Source organism: Dipodomys spectabilis, unplaced genomic scaffold, assembly GCF_019054845.1.
Source record: "Dipodomys spectabilis isolate Male_0828 unplaced genomic scaffold, ASM1905484v1 ptg000030l, whole genome shotgun sequence".
Classification (NCBI taxonomy): Eukaryota; Metazoa; Chordata; class Mammalia; order Rodentia; family Heteromyidae; genus Dipodomys; species Dipodomys spectabilis.
The window spans coordinates 3371916-3390755 of NW_024870707.1; the positions used below are offsets into that span (position 1 = coordinate 3371916).

Consider the following 18840-nt stretch of genomic DNA (forward strand, 5'->3'; position numbering starts at 1 on the left):
GGACTGTTTTTCACCAATCAAAATATTTCTCCTGGGCCACCGGAGGAAGGGCAACCTTTGAAACCTGAATGAAATACTTTCAGGGTCATCTGGAATCTATCTACTAAGTCATATTCTACTGAAATATTTTCATGGTAATAGCCTGGAGAAAGCCTGCAGCAACCAGAGTTGTACTCTGACATCAGACACCTGAGATTACTGTCCATCATTCTTATATTGCCAAGGAGTGGTAAATGTTGTCAGGATGGCCTGTGGATTTACAATTGCCTGCAGGGCTTGGTAATTCTTCGCTTACTATAGTCAGGCCATGAGGAAAGGTTTTAAAGCCATTGAGTAGGAAATAAACCTCTCTACTCCTCAAACTGTGGCTAATCTAGAAGAAAAACAGTAAGAGTTTTCTACCATAAACATGAGTTTACAATACACAAGTGTGCCTTCTTTTGTCTTCTTGGTTACATCTTATCACAGGGAGAGAGGTAGGTTCATAACTCCAGATAGAGTAAACTGTATTCTGCAGAATACAGTGCAACATTTTCTGTTCTTCTGTTTTGCAAGGTTTAGTTTTGCTTTCAGTAACAGAAACAAACGTTTTCATTCGTTTTGTAGAAGCTATCAAACCAATGTCAGCTACTGACTTATATAGCCACCAGGAACTGGTCTGTTCCCTAAACTTTATCCCAGATTCCCAGACTGTCTCATTTCATCCTTTCCTTTCTCTGTGAATAACACTAGTTTTGATCTCACTATATCAAATATTCCATTTTGTCCATAGGATCAAACAGAACCAGAGTGCTGGGGTGAGCTTCATCCTCCTGGGTTTCTCAGAATATCCGGACCTCCAGGGGCCACTCTTCCTGGTTTTCCTCACCATCTACACCATCACTGTGCTGGGCAACCTGGGCATGATCACCATCATCAGACTCAATCCCAAGCTCCACACCCCCATGTACTTTTTCCTCAGTCACTTGTCCTTTGTGGATTTCTGCTATTCTTCCGTTGTCACCCCCAAGCTCCTGGAGAACCTGATTGTGGAAGATAGAAGCATCTCTTTTGCAGGTTGTGTCAGTCAATTCTTCTTTGTTTGTATCTGTGTAGTAACAGAGACCTTCATGTTGGCAGCCATGGCCTATGACCGATTTGTGGCCGTTTGTAACCCTCTCCTCTATAGTGTGGCCATGTCCCAGACACTGTGTTCCTTGCTGGTGGCTGCATCCTACTTTTGGAGTATGGTGTGTTCTTTTGTATTCATATACTATTTGTTAACTTTGAATTTCTGTGGGACAAAGGTTATCAACAACTTTGTGTGTGAGCATTCTGCCATTGTTGCTGTGTCCTGCTCTGACCCTTATGTAAGTCAGTTGTCTATTGAAATTTTTGCCATATTCGATGAAGTAAGCAGCCTGGGGATTGTTTTCACTTCCTATGTGTTTATTTTTGTCACTGTCATGAGGATGCCCTCCACTGCGGGGCGCTACAAAGCATTCTCCACATGTGCTTCCCACCTCACCGCTATTGCCATTTTCCATGGGCCCATCCTTTTCCTCTACTGTGTTCCTACCACCAAAAGCTCATGGTTGTTGGTGAAAATTGCCTCTATCTTTTACTCTGTGGTCGTCCCTATGCTGAATCCACTGATTTACAGTCTCAGGAACAAAGATGTGAAGCAGGCAGCCAGAAGGCTAATCAATTCCCAACTATCCTGTCATTAATGTTGATTCTGATTCTCTATTTGATTACAAATGAATATAAATTTGTATTCTATTCCATCACCTTGAATAGTTATATATCTTCCTTCTAGTATTAAAAAATGCTGCTTCTAACATATAAAGGTTTTTACAAGGACTATCTTAGGCTATTTAAACTAATTTTCGATTCAGCTAATTTTACACTAATGTTAGTAAAATCTTTATAAGTGTTGGATTTTAAAGAGGTTTTGCAGGTTTTTATTCTGGCAATAGAACTCATAACTTGAAATTTCTAGATTTTGATCTATTTAAAATTTTCTCCTTGTTAAACTTATTTATAGTTCATTCTTCATTGAAACTATGTACTCATGCCAATATAAAGATATTACAAAATATATGTATCTTCCTTTAAATGGGAGTAATCCAGCATAGTTAATTTTTGGGGGGCAAGAAAATGTGTTCGAAAAAGTATGGAAGTGTTTACATATGTAATCCTATCCAAAAATATGTGGGTATCTATAAAATTTATTCATCCTTCAGGAAGAATAAAATATAATTTGCATAGATATTGATAGATCAGGATAAAATTTTGTTAACTGAAATAAGTAAGGCCCAAAGAGACAAAGTGCAAATATTTTCTCTCATATATGAAAATTTCATCTGAAATGTAAACATCCATACTTACATGTTCAGGGTCATATTTACATATAAACAATAAAAAGAGTAAATCATGGTATTTTCAAGGGTGAATTCCCATTGTGTACCTCCACTGAAAAAGGATCTGACAGTTCAACAAAGCATATGAGGAATTTGAAACATGGTTTTTCAAGGGAACAGTTTCTTTAATTTGGTTTGGTTGTTTTTTTTCTTTAATTTTTTTGCTTTGGCACCAGTCCTGGGCCTTGAATTTAGGGTCTCCATGCTATCCCTAAGCATTTTCACTCAAGGTTAGTATTCTTTCACTAGAGCCATAGCTCTATTCCAGCTTTTTGGTGATCAACTGGAGATAAAATTTTCACTTACATTAATACCTGGCCTGTCTTCCAACCAGTATTCGGGTGAGACCTAGCCATCCACCAAGTACATTGATTTTTGGAGAGTGAAATAGCCAAATGGAGAGAGGGGTAATAGGCAAATACATTCATTTTACTCAATGTAATAATGTGATTTTGGAATCGTGTTTCTTGAGGCTATGGGTGGAGTGGGAGAGGGACAGGCTGAGAAAATGTTAGAAGGGATGAGATACTGAACAAGATCCTTTGTACTAATTGACAGGTTGAATTGTGATCAAGATGCATTGTACTGATATATGGACATGTTGAATTGAAATTCCGTGTATGATTATTTAAAATTAATAAAATTATTTTTGTATTACAAGTCCCAGTTTCCTTTATGCACCTTTAAGAGAATCAGTGTGTTTCATGAGTTTACACCTCTAGTTTATTCTCATCTCTAATAATCGGATTGTGTCACTAATTTATTCGTGTTTTTTTTTTTTTTTGTCAGTGGTGGGGCTTGAACTCTGGGCTCTGGCACTGTTCCTGAGTTCTTCAGCTTAAGTCAAGCACTCTACTACCACTTGAGCCACAATGCTACTTCCAGTTTTCTGGTGGTTAAATGGAAATAAGAGTCACAGGGAAAACTCCTGCATGGGCTGGCAATGAACTGTGATCCTCAGATCTCAGCCTCCTGAGTAGATTACAGCACAAGTCACTGGTTTCTGGCACTAATTTATCCTTGAACATTTATTTGTGTTTGTAAGTAATATTGTGGAAGGAGGTCAATTATTTTTACCTCATGTCCCTATGACTTCACAGTATAAAAATTATGACATTGATATTGCTGTAACATACAGATATGTAATTTAAGGACAATAAATAAGCAACCTTAATCTCAGGTGGTATATAATTTGAATCCACATATCAATGAACTTCAAGTGTATATGCTGAGGTCCATAAATCTGACTGGGCTGTATGACTGGATCAGTTGGGTCAATGAACATTCAGTTGCCAGGCCTAATACTTGCCATTTTTCCATATTTGGGTACCAGTCTTTCCTTGGAGCAAAGTCACAATTGAAAATTCTAAGGATAAAATCATGGAATAAGGTTGTGTTTGTTTAATGATGTGCTATCATCTTTTAACTTAGAATAAGTTATATGACCAGGTCCAAAATAAAGGAGTAAGAAAGCTGCATACCTCTCACCAAACTGTGCATTTGTAAGTCAGAAGTAATGAGGACACACTGCGGAGACCACTTACTCCTTTGAAACCCTTCCTGTTTTCTTTGCCAGTAAGAAACAACTTTAATGCACATAACAAACCCTCCACAATTTTCTGATTTAGTGTAGTTTTCTATAATGACAGTTCATTTGTCAGCTGTAACCAGACTTTGATGTAAAAAATGAATGTAATGATTTACTTGCTCTGCTTATTAATATAGTTAAGTAATTGTCATAGGTTTGAGATTTAATTCAATCTATTAAATATACTTGTTTTTACCCAAGATGGAATTTTAATTCTAAGTAAAGATTTACATTAAGTTACAATTTATAGTTTTAGAAAGAGTCTTCTTCCCATTCATGACAAAAAGCAAGAATAACAAAGTGTTTACCTAGATTTTTTTTTAATGTAAAACATGTAGTTCAGGGCCTTGCACTTGTGAAACAGGGATTTTACAACTGAAGGCACACATCCAGCCTTTTTGTGATAGGGTCTCCACATTTTTGCTGCACTTGGTCTGAGAGTGTCATTTCCCTACTTCTGGCCTTTCTCTAAGTCCAACTTTTTCAAATGGGATCTTACTACCTTCTTTGACTGGGCTGAACTGAAACTGTGATTCTTTACTATCTGCCTCCTAAGTAGCTGGGATTAAGGCATCTGAGCCATTATGCTTGTCAGGTTTTACTTCCTAAAGATGAAAAACAACGTAATTCCTTGTAGATATTTCAAATATACATATTACATGATCACCATTCTAGCCTTGGCTTTGTTGATTATGCCTGGTCCTGTACAACTTGAAGTAAACTTCTACCTCTAGTTTTTCTAGATAATCTGAGCTAAGTATCTTGAGTTTTTTGTCTGCCCAAGCTAACCTCAAAGTGCACGTCTTAGTTCTCAGCCCCCTGAAAAGCTAGAATTAGCTGAGGGAGCCACAGGCATCCAGCTGCCTAGATTTTTTTTTTTTAATTTCTGTGTTGGAAATCTTTCTTATGTAGTTTCACAAGTGTATGTTGTACTCTGTAACCTTATTATTGTGACAATAGTTTGGCCATTTGTGCCAACATAGTTATGTGTCAATCAATTATATTTTCTTTGAATATTTTATCTATACACTCTTAGATTCATTTTTAATTCTCAAGAAAATAATGTAGTTTTATCAATTTTATGTGGTTTCTTCAATGACAGTAGTATATAGCAATTCAAGCTGGATAATTCAGGTTTGGTTGTGTCCATTTTTTTCACAAAAATCCTAAAAAGTTCAGAATATTTGCACAGTTCAATTTTCTAAACCCATGGTAATTGTGAATATTTTGGCACTAAAGGTCAATCTAGTGTCCCATCCTCAGCCAGCCTCACACAGGTGCTAATATCTGTTTAGGACATGGACCTGGAAAGACAGAAGAAGTGTTCCTGATCTCTATGACAGATATGCGTAGAAACCCATAATGAACTGGGTTTATCTGGGGGTGAATCTAGTATCAAGTTAGAAAAGAACATCCAATTCTTAATATAAAGTGAAAGTTTAAAAAGTAGGTTAATGCCTTAGATATAAATAGAGTTTTAGTTTTATAATATTGTTTATATATATAACTTAAATAGTGTGATAAAATAGTAATGGATTATTTTAAATTACAGTTACATATTGTGATGAAATAGGCAAAAATTCTATATGAATACAATTATTCATGTTTTATTAGTATATGGACTCTAGCACTCTGCAGATTATATTTATCTCATATAAACTATGTATTTATATATTATAACATATTCCATTATACATATATTATATGTATATAATATATTTTACATGTATATACACATACATGTATATAGACAAATATATGTGGAATATATATACATATATATATTATTCATATATGTATATGTCAGTTGTGAAGCCTTAGCCTAATCAGTGCCTAAGTGCTGTCCCAGAGTTTTTTCTCTAAAAGCAAGGACTCTAACACTTTGATCCACAATGCCATCTCCAGTTTTCTGATGGTTAATTAGGGATATGAATCTCATCATTTTCCTGCCTGGGCTGGCTTTGAACCTTAGTCTTCACATCTGAACCTACTGAATTGTTAGATTACAGGTGTGAGCCACTGGCACCCAGCTCTATGCATGCAATTTTCAATAGTTTATTTCCCTCTTTGGACATTTACATCTTCCTATAAAGAAATACGCATTCATAATTTTGGTAAATGTGTGAAGTTGATCGCCCAAATGCTCCAGGGCTCTGGGGAAGTTCTGCAAAACTAAGCTGTCTCATGGGACTGTGGTATATCTAATTGCACAAAACTGTTGCTTGGACAATTTTCAGTGATATTCCCTGGTTCCTGATCCCCACAGGTCATGGTGATATATATTCATGGCAAATTTTGCTACCAGTATTTCCTTTTTTTGTATGTAATCTTTTGACTAGTTTCTCTGAATTGACTTACTTGGTTAGAAAAATATACCATATGAAATAGTCACCCAAGTCTACTGTGGACTCCACTGGTTCACAAATTTTTCTTGTACCTATAGAATAAGCAGGGGCAGTTTTGGAGTTTATTAATCTTAGCAAAGAGTTTTCAATAGATGCCTCACTCAGCTACCTCTGTATTTCGGTGAGTTGATTCTGTGTTTCTGTTATTTTTATTCTGATAGAAAAAACATATTGTGACTTAGTGATCTTTACCAGGATGCAGATGTTTATTTCCCAACAGCCTTCAATACAGTCAGTTTCACCAAGGAACTTAGGGTGCTAAGTCTTGATTCCATTATATAGGAAAATTATTATCTTTACTTTTCCTTTAATCTCTCAGTAGGTGAGAGAAATAAGCACATTGGCAAACGGGTAGTTGTGGATAAAAACATCAAAGTATGCTTCTCCACAGCAAAGCACTGAGGAATGTTTACCATAGAGTTGGGAGAATAAAGCATTAGAACCATGAGTTTAGTAAGTGAAAGCAAATTTGTCCACATGAATGTGGGCCATATATAGAGAAATCCATCCTCACAAGAAATACAGTGTTAGTGTAAGGACACTGAATATCTAGATTTAGAAAGTTGCCACAAATCAGACAGAAAAGATTTCGTATTTTCATTAATTAAACATAATAAAATCCTTAAAGTTACAAATATCACGTTAAAAATATTATGGAACATCATTTGCATAATGAAACCTGGAATACCCTCTTAATACATATTACAGCTCTTCCAATGCTATTATTAGAAGCATAAGTCATCTATTTCAGCTTAGAATAATTCACACTAGTAGGAGTGTATCTAGGAAACTGATCTACTGATATCCCTGTGTTTGCCATGAGTTTTAGTTCCCTACCCAAAAGTGTGGGTTCTATGTTTCTAGCCTCCTCCCCAACATCTCTTACTATTATTATTTTGATGATTATTGGGAGGATGTTTTCATTGGCATTTCCTTTGTGGCCAAGAAGGATGAGTCTTATTTGCCCGTTTTTTTTTTTTTTCAGTCTTAGGCCTTGAACTCTGGGCCTGGGCCCTGTCCCTCAACTCTTTAGCCAAAGGCTAATGGTCTACCATGTAAGGCACAGCACTACATCCAGTTTTCTGGTGGTTTACTGAAGATAAGAGTCTCACGGACTTTCCTGCCTAGGCTGGCTTTGAACCACGAACCTCAGAACTCAGCCTCCTGAGTAGTGAGGGTAATAGGTGTGAGCCAGAGGTGCCCAGCTTTATTTGCACTTTTATAACCACAGAATTTGCTCAGCTTTAAATAATTATAATCCCACATAGCTCTCAGTAGCAAGTTAAGTTTTCTATCTTTTAGGTGTATGATAATAGATGTATTTTAATGAGTTTAACTTAATGCAACTAGCATCCTTATTTCAATATTAAAGTAATGATTTAGAGCATGCAGATGTGTTTTGGTTTCCTGGATGAGAGGTTATCTTGGACACTTACCTTCGGCAAAGCTTTAAATTTGATCCAAAAAAGAGAAAATCTTCTATATAATATGTGTATTTTGAATATTTTGAATTGCTTTTTTTTCTGTTACTTATCTACTGAAATTATGCCTAGTGCAAAATGTAGAGATTTTCACTTATTACTTTATTATTCATTTACTTTAGTTTTTTATCACTGTAGATACAGTATTGTTATAACCAAATTTTAATGAGTAATATAATTTTCCCACTGTAGTCTGTGAATCACATCAAGAATCCTCATTATACACAGGCTGATATATCAACAATGTCAGAGTCTGAGAACAACCTGGCCAAAAAAAAATTTACAAGAATCCATTTTAACCAGTAAATAGCTGGTTGTAATAGCGTGTGTCTATCTATCCAACTCCACAGAAACCATAATTAGGAAAATCATGGTCTAGGCCAGCTCAAGTAAAAAGCAAGATTCCATTTAAATGAAAAAGCACTAAACAAAACAATACAAAATCAAATAACTGAAAGGGTTTGAGGTGTGGCTCTAGTTCTGGAGATCCTACATACCAAATGCAATGTCCTAACTATTTGAAATTTTGAGAGTGAAACATGAATGAAAGCCATCAATGTATTACCCAAATGATACTTCTATACTGTGTACAATATGAACTAAATAGGAGTTTCAAAGACTCAGAAGATCAAATAAATAGAACCAATTAAAACCTCAGGATTTAAAACAAGTTAACATCATATTGTTTTTGGCAGGTCGAACTAAATAGGATCACAATGTCTGTAAGGAAAATAGGAGATTTAGGTATCTCCTCCCAGGGAATACTGCTTAGTAAATACAGGTTGAAGGAAATAGTCACAGAGACTTTTCTCATGAAGTCAGGTTTCTATGGTTGTAGCGAGTCTCATGGTTACCAATCAGAGTTCTAGAATCCTGTGACTCTCCCTAGATAGGAATAATGAGTAAAAGAGCAGAAGTTCTTCAAGAACTTGCCATTCCATTCCTTTCAGTGACAAAGGCATTGTGGATAGGCCCACAATCTGGTAACTCCAAGATATGAGTACTAAAGGATGATTGCCCTGGGCTTCATGGTCTGATTCTGTTCATATAGGTTAGGGGATCCCCTGTGGGCTCTAGCCACCAATGACCCAGAACTTGGGTGCTTTAATTCCTCAGCTCTCAGTAGTAATGAACCCTGCAATAATCAGCCAATAGCTATGGGAAGAATGTTATAGTGCCATTGCTCTTGGGCAAGCCTCAAGTGCTGGCATTTCCAATCTTACTGGGAAAGATATCACAGCTCTTAGGATGAAGGTGTCTGATTTCCAAGATCATTAACAGCTGGATGCTCTTTGTAAATCTTCCAGGAACCTGAGCCTGTCGTTTCTTGTCTTCAGTTATCCACAGTCTTCATTGTCTCCATCATTGCTGCTCCCATGATTTCAATAATGACCCTCTCCTGAGCTCTCTAACTGCCTTCTCATTACTGCTAGTCTTGTTTCCAGGGCTGCTCTAGTCTTTCTGCCTTTTCTTCCATCATTTCTATGTGTTTACATAATCATCCTACTCTAATAACTATAAAGATGTAAAGCAGGAGAGAAAAGAACACTCAGGAATACTTTTTGAGTGAACCTAATATTGCTACCATAGCAATGATAGGTTTGTCCAAAGTTGCTCTCAGAATAAGCTGAAGAGGCTATTTACATAGCCATCAATGGAATGTAGGCAGGGTGTCTGCATTTAGGTGAAATAAGGTAATGCGTATATAAATGAAGTATAGTATTGGCCTTCCTCATCACATAGTCCCTCAAGGGCTCGAAGGTCCATATTTCTTCAAGTCACCATTGTTTTCCAAGCAGATGAAGTACTGTTCTTCCACCAATCCTAGGATTTGAACTGGGCCACCAGGGGAAGTGCTACCCCTGAACTTCCAGGGTCATCTGTATGTATCCACTAGGTCAAGATCTACTGCAGTTCATTTGTTAAGAATAATGGCCTGCACAAAACCTGTAGGAGCCAGCGCTGTGCTCTGACAGCAGACACCTATGATTACTGTTTAGCTTCCTTATGTTGCCCATGGATTGATAAATGTGGCCCAACTGGCCAAAGGTAGACAATTGACTGCTGGGATAGATAGTTTTTTTGCTTCCTGTAGTCAGGCCATCAGAAAAAGTTCTAAAGGACATCAAGTAGTTGAAAAAAAAAACTTGTTCTCAAAACTGTAGCTAATTTACAAGAATAACAGTAAGAAGTTCTTTTCATGAGCATCACAATAATTGTTAACCACCATTTTACAGTATGTAACAATGTTTTATCAATAGTTTATCTCATACCACAAGGAGAGAGGTAGGTTTATTTCAGGAGAGATATTATAATATATTCTATAAAATACAGTGTAGTATATGCTGTTCTTCTGTTTTACAAGGTTTAGTTTTGTTTCAGTAACTGAAACAAGACCTTGCCATTCATTTTGTAAAAGATACCAAAATCAATTTCTACAGCTGACTAATGGAGCCACAGGGAGCTGGTTTATTCACCAACACTCGATCCCTGAGTCCAGTATCTCACTTCTACCTCTACTTTCTCTATGAATAACACTAGTTTTGATCTCACTATATCCAGTGTTGTTTTTGTCCATAGGATCTCACAGAATCAGACTGCTGGGGTGAGCTTCATCCTCCTGGGTTTCTCGGAATATCCAGACCTCCAAGTGCCACTCTTCCTGGTTTTCCTCACCATCTACACTGTCAGTGTGCTGGGCAACCTGGGCATGATTACCATCATCAGACTCAATCCCAAGCTCCACACCCCCATGTACTTTTTTCTCAGTCACTTGTCCTTGGTGGATTTCTGCTACTCTTCTGTGATCACCCCCAAGCTCCTGGAGAACCTGCTTGTGGAGGACAGAAGCATCTCCTTTGCAGGCTGTATCAGCCAGTTCTTTTTTGTATGTGTTTGTGTAGTAACGGAAACCATCATGCTGGCAGGCATGGCTTATGACCGATTTGTGGCCGTTTGTAACCCTCTCCTCTATACAGTGGTCATGTCCCCGAAGCTTTGTTCCTTGTTGGTGGCTGCCTCCTACTTTTGGGGCATGCTGTGGTCTTTCGTATTCATATACTTTTTGTTAACTTTGAATTTCTGTGGGACAAAGATTATAAACAACTTTGTGTGTGAGCATTCTGCCATTGTTGCTGTGTCCTGCTCGGACCCTTCTGTAAGTCAGTTGTCTATTGTGATCTTTGCTATAATCAATGAAATACTCAGTCTATTGATCATTTTTACATCCTACGTGTTTATTTTTGTCACTGTCATGAGAATGCCCTCCACTGCGGGGCGCTACAAAGCATTCTCCACCTGTGCTTCCCACCTCACCGCCATTGCCATTTTCCATGGGCCCATCCTTTTCCTCTACTGTGTTCCTACCACCAAAAGCTCATGGTTGTTGGTGAAGATCGCCTCTATCTTCTACACCGTGGTCGTCCCTATGCTGAATCCACTGATTTACAGTCTCAGGAACAAAGATGTGAAGCAGGCAGCCAGGAGGCTAATCACTTCCCAATCAATCTGTCATCAAAGTTGAGTCTGATGCTCTGATTGAATCACAAATGCATATACAATTGTATTCTATTCCTTCACTTTGACTACTTATGTAACTATCTTCTAGTATTAAAAAAAATCTGGCTCTTAATTTATAAATATTCTTACAAGTGTAATCTCAGGGCATTTAAACCAAGTTTTTGATTCATTTATTTTTACATGAAGTTCTATGTTAATATCCTTTTCTTCCTTTATTTAATATAAGAGCTTGAACTCAACTGCTCATTGTGCTCGCATTTACTTGCACATAGCTGGGTAATCTACCACAGGATACCCAGTTGTATAGGTTTTTCTTTTTTTTGGCTTTATTATAAGTCTTTTGTATGCACAAGTGTATGTTGTATACTTTGCAAGTATATGTTCATGATTTGAGTTTTGCCATTTGTGCCAATGTAGCTAAGTTTCAATCAGTTATATATACTTTGAACATTTTATCTATGTAATTTTAGGTTCATTTTTATTCTCAAGAAAATAATACAGCAAATCAATTATATTTTATACAGTTTCCTCAATGACAGTAGAATATAGCAATTCAGGCTGGGCAATTCAGGTTTGCTATTTTTTTATTTTTTCTCTGCAGGTTTCCAATTATTCGAAATAGATTCACTATTTAGTTCTCTTAACCCATGGCAATAGTGACTCTTTTGGCAATAAAGATCAACCTAGTGGCCATCCTCAGCCAGTCACACACAGGTGCTAATATCTGGGGAACAGATGGACCTAGAAAAAGAAAAGTTTTCCTGATCTGGGTAGAAACCCATACTGAAAGGGGGTATACTAGGGGTGGAGCTAGGTTTGAGTTAGAACATCCAATTCTCAAAATAATGTCAAAATCTAAAATGTAGGTTATTCTCCTAGATATAAATAAATATAGTAATATAGTTTTAGAATATAGTTTATATATATTATATATACTATGCAAAATATAGTATTTCATTTTTAAAAATTGCAGTTATATATATTGTAGCAATATAGGCAAAAATGTTCAATATGAATACAATTAATAGTAATATCTATTCCTGAACTCTAGTACTCAGCAGATTACATATATCTTATATGAATTATATATTTATATGTGAAATATATATTATATATGTGTATAATATGTGTACAATATATGTGTTTATCATACATATATTTTGTATAAAACCAATGTGTATATATTCTACATCATATAATATAGATAGATAGATAGATAGATAGATAGATAGATAGATAGATAGATAGATAATTACATAGTTTTTCAGATGTTGAGGATGAACTCAGGGCTGGAATGCTGTCCCTGAGCTTTCCTGCTCTGGGTTTGCACTCTAACACTTTAAGCTATATTACCATTTCTCTCTTTCTTTTTTTGTGGGGTGGGTGGTCTGGTCGTTGGGCCTGAACACTGGGCCTGGTCACTGTCCCTCAGCTCTTCAGCTCAAGGCTAGCTCTCTAACACTTGAGCCAGAGTAACACTTGAGCCACAATGCCACTTCCGGCTTTTTTTCCCCTGCTTATGTGGTACTGAGGAATCGAACCCAGGGCCTCATGCATGCAAGGCTTGGGCTCTACCACTGAGCCACCTTCCCAGCTCTACCATTTCTCTTTTAATGATACTTAATTGGATAAAAGAATCTCATGGCTCCACTGCCTGGGTGTGTTTTGAACCTCAATCCTCAGATCTCAGACTCCTAAGTACCTAGGATTACAGGCTTGAGCCACAGGCACCTGGCTCAATGGAGACTATTTTAATAGCTTACTTTTCCTTTTGGACAACTACATCTCATAATTTTGGTTAATGAGTGGAGTTGATCACCCAAATGCTCCAGGGCTTTGGGGAAGTTCTGCAAAACTAAGTTGTCCCCTGGGACTCTGGTGTATCTAATTGCACAAAACTGTTGCCTTTGACAGCTTTCAGTGATATTCCCTGGTTTTCACATCCCCGGAGGTTATGGTAATTTATATTTATGACAAAGGTTCATACCAGTATTTTCTTTCCCTTTCATTTTTATATGTAATCATTTGACTAGTTTGTTTGAATTGCATCATTACGCTGAAAATGTATATCATATGAAATAGTCACCCAAGTCTACTGTTGATTCCACTGGTTTAGAGATATTACTTTTACTTACACAGTAAGGAAGGATAGTTTTGGAGGTTACTAATCTTACCAAAAACTTCTTCAGTAGATGCCTCACTCAGCTGCCCCTGTGTTTCGGTGAGTGGAATCTGTCTTTCTGTTATTTTTTTCGAACAGAAAAAATATTATGACCTAGTGACCTTTCACAGGAGCAAGGAGATGTGTATTACCAACAGATCCAAATACAGTTAGTTTTACCAAGGGACTTGTGGTGTTAAATCCTGAATCCATTCTAATTTTTTATTTTATATTTACCATGTATCATAAATAAAGTGACAGTTTGTAGCTGATAGGAAAATAAAAATGATCATCTTTAAATTTCTATAATCTCTGAGTAGACTAAAGGAACAATTATGTTAGTAAATGATAGAATGAAGATTTTATAATTGTGGTTAAAAACTTTGTTTGCCTCTACAAAAAGAGACAATGAGGAATGTTTACCACAGAATTTGGAAGACTAAAGCATCATAATCATGAAGTAAGTATTTGAGAGCCAATTTTCCAATATGAATAAGGTCTCTATGTAGAGAAATTCATGCTCACTAGAGAAGACTTCGTTACTTTAATGACACTCACTATGTAGATTAAGACAGTTGTCCCAAATCAGACTGAAAAGAGATTTCATATTTTCACTAATTAACATGAGGAAATTTTTAAAGTTGGATCTATTACATGAAAATATTATAAAAATCATTTTCACAATGATACCTGGAATACTGAGTAAATTTTGGGGGTTTCTTTTACTGTAGTCTTCCTGTCACACAGACTGTCCAAGAACTTTCCATATTTATATAGTTCTTCTAATTGCTAGAAGCATACACCAAGCAAACTCAGCTTCGAATAATTGACGGAAGTAGAATGTATCTAGGAATCTGACATGCTGCTTTCCCTTGTGTTTACTGTGATGTTTGGTTCCCTACCCCAGAGTTTCTAAGGTTATATTTTCCCTGGCTCTTCCTCAGCTTTGTTACTATGGTTAGTTTGATGCTTGAGAGTCAGTTGTTTCAATTGGTATTTCCTTTATGTGTAAGAATGCCAAATATTTCTAGGCACTTTTATAACCACACAACCTACTCATCTTTAAATAATTATTATTTTTCATTTTTTATTTTTATTTTTTGGGTCCGGTTGTGGGACTGGGCGCTGTTACTCAGCTCTTCAGCTCAAGGCTAGCGCTCTACCACTTGAGCCACAGCACCACTTCCCGCTTTTTTCTTTTTGCTTATGTGGGGCTGAGGAATCGAACCGAGGGCCTCACACATTCAAGGCAAGAGCTTTACCACTGAACCACCTTCCCAGGCCATCTTTAAATCATTATAATCCTGCATATTTATTAGTAAAAGTCTATGTGTTCTATCCTTTAAGTACATACTAATATGTGTATTCTAATAAGTTCAAGAATGCTATCAGAAAGTATCTTTATTTTAATACTAAAGTAATGACTTGGAGCATATGAGTGTGTTAAGGCTTCCTGTTTGAGATGGTTCTCTTTTACATTTACATTCGCAAAGCATTAAACATAGCAGAACTCATCCTAAACAATAACTGAAAATATGATGCATTTCTAATATTTTGAGAGTTTTGATAGTTTTTCAGTTATAAATCTTCTGAAACCATGCCTATTGTAAAATGTAAAGATGTTCAATCATTATTACTTTACTTGTTTTATCAGTGCATAGAGTTAGTTATAATCATATTTTAATGAGTAATATAATTTTCCAGTGTGTTCTGTGACTCATGTCTACAGTAGTCATTACGCTGAGGGTGATATATCATGAATGTCATAGTTTGAGAACAGGTTGATCAAAAAAAATATCTGGAGATTCCATTTTGATCAGTAAATAGTTGACTGTAATAGCATATGTTTATCTTTCTAGTTCCACAGAAAACATAATTAGGAGAATCGTGGTCCAGACTAGCTCAAGTCAAAAGAATCCATTTGAACAAAAATAACAAAATGAACAATACAAAACGAAGTAACAAAAAATGTTTTGCCGTCTGGGAAGGTGGCTCAGTGGTAGAGCGCTTGCCTTACATGCCTGAGGCTCTGGGTTCAATTCCTCAGCACCACATAAGCAAAAAGCAAAAAGCTGGAAGTGGAGCTGTGGCTCAAGTGGTAGAGTGCTAGCCTTGAGCTAAAGAGCTGAGGGACAGCGCCCAGGCCCAGAGTTCAGGCCCCACAACCGCCCCCTCCCCCCAAAAAAATGTTCTGGGTGGGGCTCAAGTTGCAGAGACTCTACCTACCAAGAGCATTGTCTTGAGTTTGAACCCCACCTAAGGTACATCAGCAAACAAACAAAACCAATAAAAATGAATAACCCTTTAAAAATTTCAAAATAAGTTACGCATGATGAAGATGTTCAATGTATTCCACATACAACATCTCCAGAATGTGTCCACCATTAAGTTACTAGGAGTTTCAAAGACTCTGAAGAGCAAATAAATAGAGCTAGTTAAAAATTCAGCATTTAAAACAAGTTAACATTATACCGTTTTGGCATGTCTAAATAAATAGTATCATTATGTCTGTGAAGAAAATAGGAAATTTAGGTATCTCTTCTCAGTGAATACTTCTTAGTAAATCGAGGTAGAAGGAAACAGCTACAGGTTTCCATGGTTGTAAGGAGTCTTACTGTTACCAGTCAGAGGTTTAGAATCACGTGACTCTCCCTAGATAGGTATAATGAATAAAAGAGCTGAAGGTCTTCAAGAATTTGCCATCCCAATCCTTTTAGTGACAAAGACATTGTGGCTAGGCCCAGAATCGCATATATCCAAGGTATGAGTACTAAAGGATTATTATTCATCTTCTGATTCTATTCACTTCGATTACAGGGTCCCCTGTGGTCTCTAGCCACCAATGACCCAGAACTTGGCTGCTTTCATTCTTCAGCTCTCAGTGGCAGTGAATCCTGCAATAAGCATCCAACAGCAATGGCAGAATCTTGTAGTGCCATTGTTCTGGTATAGGTCTCATGTGTGGCATCACTAATAATATAGGGACAAATATCACAGCTCTTAGTCTGAGGCTGTCTGATCTCCAAGATCATGAACACTTGGAAGCTTTCTGGGAATCTTCTAATAACCAGAGCCCCTAGTTTCTCATCTTCAGTTATTCACAACCTTCATTTTCTCCATCATTGCTGCTCCTATATTTTCCTTATTCCTCACTTTCTGGAGATCTTCATCTGCTTTCTTATTACTACTGCTCTTGTTTCCACTGCCAGAGTGGAGGGTTGTTTTACTTCTTCCAAGGCTGGCATAGTCTGCCATCATATTTCTGTGTTTATATACTCAGTCTATCCTACTACTGATAAAGATCAAAAGCAGGAGAGAAAAGGCCACTCATAAATAATTTTTGAGTGAACTTAGCATTGCAGCAACTGATATCAATAATGAAGGTTTGTCCAAGCTTGCTGCCAAAATGAGCTGAATTGGCTACTTAAGTAGCCAGCCATGGAATGTGGGCAGGGTGTCTGCATTTAGGTGAACTAAGGTAATGCTTCGTAGAGAGGAAGGACAGTATTGACATCTATCATGACCCAGTCCCTCATGTACATGCAGGACCATAGTAGTTCCAATTAAAAAATTTTTCTCATGCACATGAAGGACTGCTTTTCCACCATTCCTAGGATTTCTACTTGGCCACCAGGGCAAGGGCAACATCTGCCTTCAGAATATCAGCAATTTAAGGGTCCTTTAGAATTCATTAACCAGGTCAAATGTGTTTTAATGATAATGGCCTGGAGAAAGCCTACAGGAATCAGAGTTGTGCTTTAACATCAGACATCTGTGATTACTGTCTAGCATCTTTATATTATCCAGGGAGTGGTAAATGTGGGCAGGCTGTCCTGTGCGTAGATAATTGGCTGCTAGGCTTGATGTTCTTTGCTTATTTTATAATCAGACTATCAGGAAAATATCTAAAAGCCATAGAGTAGGAAATAACTTTTTCTTGTCCTCAGAACTGTGACTAATATACAAGAAAAACAGTAAGATGTCCTCATCATAAACATCACCATTATCACTGACATTGATTTAAAATATTCAACAGTGCCCTAACATAGTTTTATTGGGAGAGAGTTAGGTTTATTATACGAGATATAGGATAATATGTTCTGTACAGTATCGTGTAGCATATTCTGTTCTTCTGTTTTGCAAGTCTTGGCTTTTCTTTCAATAATTGAAACAAAACTTTGCCATTCATTTTGTAAAGGATATCAAAGTCAATGTGAACTACTGCCTAGCCACTCAGGGCTGACCTATGGAGTCTCCTATCCGCTCACATCTTTCTTTCCTTTCTCTACGGATAATACTAGCTTTGACCTTATTATATCAAGTATTGTATTTTATCCATAGGATCAAACAAAACCAGACTGTTGGGGTGACCTTCATCCTCCTGGGCTTCTCAGAATATCCCGACCTCCAAGTACCACTCTTCCTGGTTTTCCTCACCATCTACACCATCACCGTGCTGGGCAACCTGGGCATGATCTTCATCATCAGACTCAATCCCAAGCTCCACACCCCCATGTACTTTTTCCTCAGTCACTTGTCCTTTGTGGATTTTTTCTACTCTTCTGTGATCACCCCCAAGCTCCTGGAGAACCTGCTTGTGGAGGACAGAAGCATCTCCTTTGCAGGCTGTGTCAGTCAATTCTTCTTTCTCTGTACCTGTGCGGTAACTGAGACCTTTATGCTGGCAGCCATGGCTTATGATCGATTTGTGGCTGTTTGCAACCCTCTCCTCTATACAGTTGCCATGTCCCCGAAGTTGTGTTCCTTGTTGGTGGCTGCATCCTACTCTTGGGGTCTGGTGTGTTCCTTCATATTTGTGTATTTTTTATTGACATTGTACTTCTGTGGGACAAAGTTTATAAACAACTTTGTGTGTGAGCATTCTGCCATTGCTGCTGTGTCCTGCTCTGACCCCTCCCTTAGTCACATGATCCTTTTGTCCTTTGCCACATTCAATGAAATCAGCAGTCTGGTGATCATTTTCACCTCTTATGTGTTCATTTTTGTCACGGTGATGAGAATGCCCTCCACCGGGGGGCGCTACAAAGCATTCTCCACATGTGCTTCCCACCTCACCGCCATTACCATTTTCCATGGCACGATTCTTTTCCTCTACTGTGTTCCTACCACCAAAAGCTCATGGCTGATGGTCAAGATCGCCTCTGTCTTTTACACCGTGGTCATCCCCATGCTGAATCCACTGATTTACAGTCTCAGGAACAAAGATGTGAAGGAAACAGTCAGGAAGCTCATCACTGCCCAATTAAGAGGTTATACAAGCTGA

The 18840-nt window shown here is 37.4% G+C and overlaps 3 protein-coding genes across 3 annotated transcripts; all 3 read left to right on the forward strand.

Moving 5' to 3' along the window:
* The first annotated feature begins 409 nt into the window (after positions 1–409).
* On the forward strand, positions 410–1709 carry LOC122104723 (olfactory receptor 5D13-like). The gene is made up of 2 exons (XM_042675660.1): positions 410–476; positions 733–1709. Exons 1-2 carry the CDS (start codon positions 410–412, stop codon positions 1707–1709), a joined length of 1044 nt encoding a protein of 347 aa, XP_042531594.1.
* Positions 1710–10403: 8694 nt separating this feature from the next.
* LOC122104724 (olfactory receptor 5D13-like) lies at positions 10404–11399 on the forward strand. The gene has a single exon (XM_042675661.1). The coding sequence runs from the start codon at positions 10404–10406 to the stop codon at positions 11397–11399; it is 996 nt and encodes a 331-aa protein (XP_042531595.1).
* A 6403-nt stretch (positions 11400–17802) lies between these two features.
* LOC122104725 (olfactory receptor 5D13-like) lies at positions 17803–18840 on the forward strand. The gene has a single exon (XM_042675662.1). The coding sequence runs from the start codon at positions 17803–17805 to the stop codon at positions 18838–18840; it is 1038 nt and encodes a 345-aa protein (XP_042531596.1).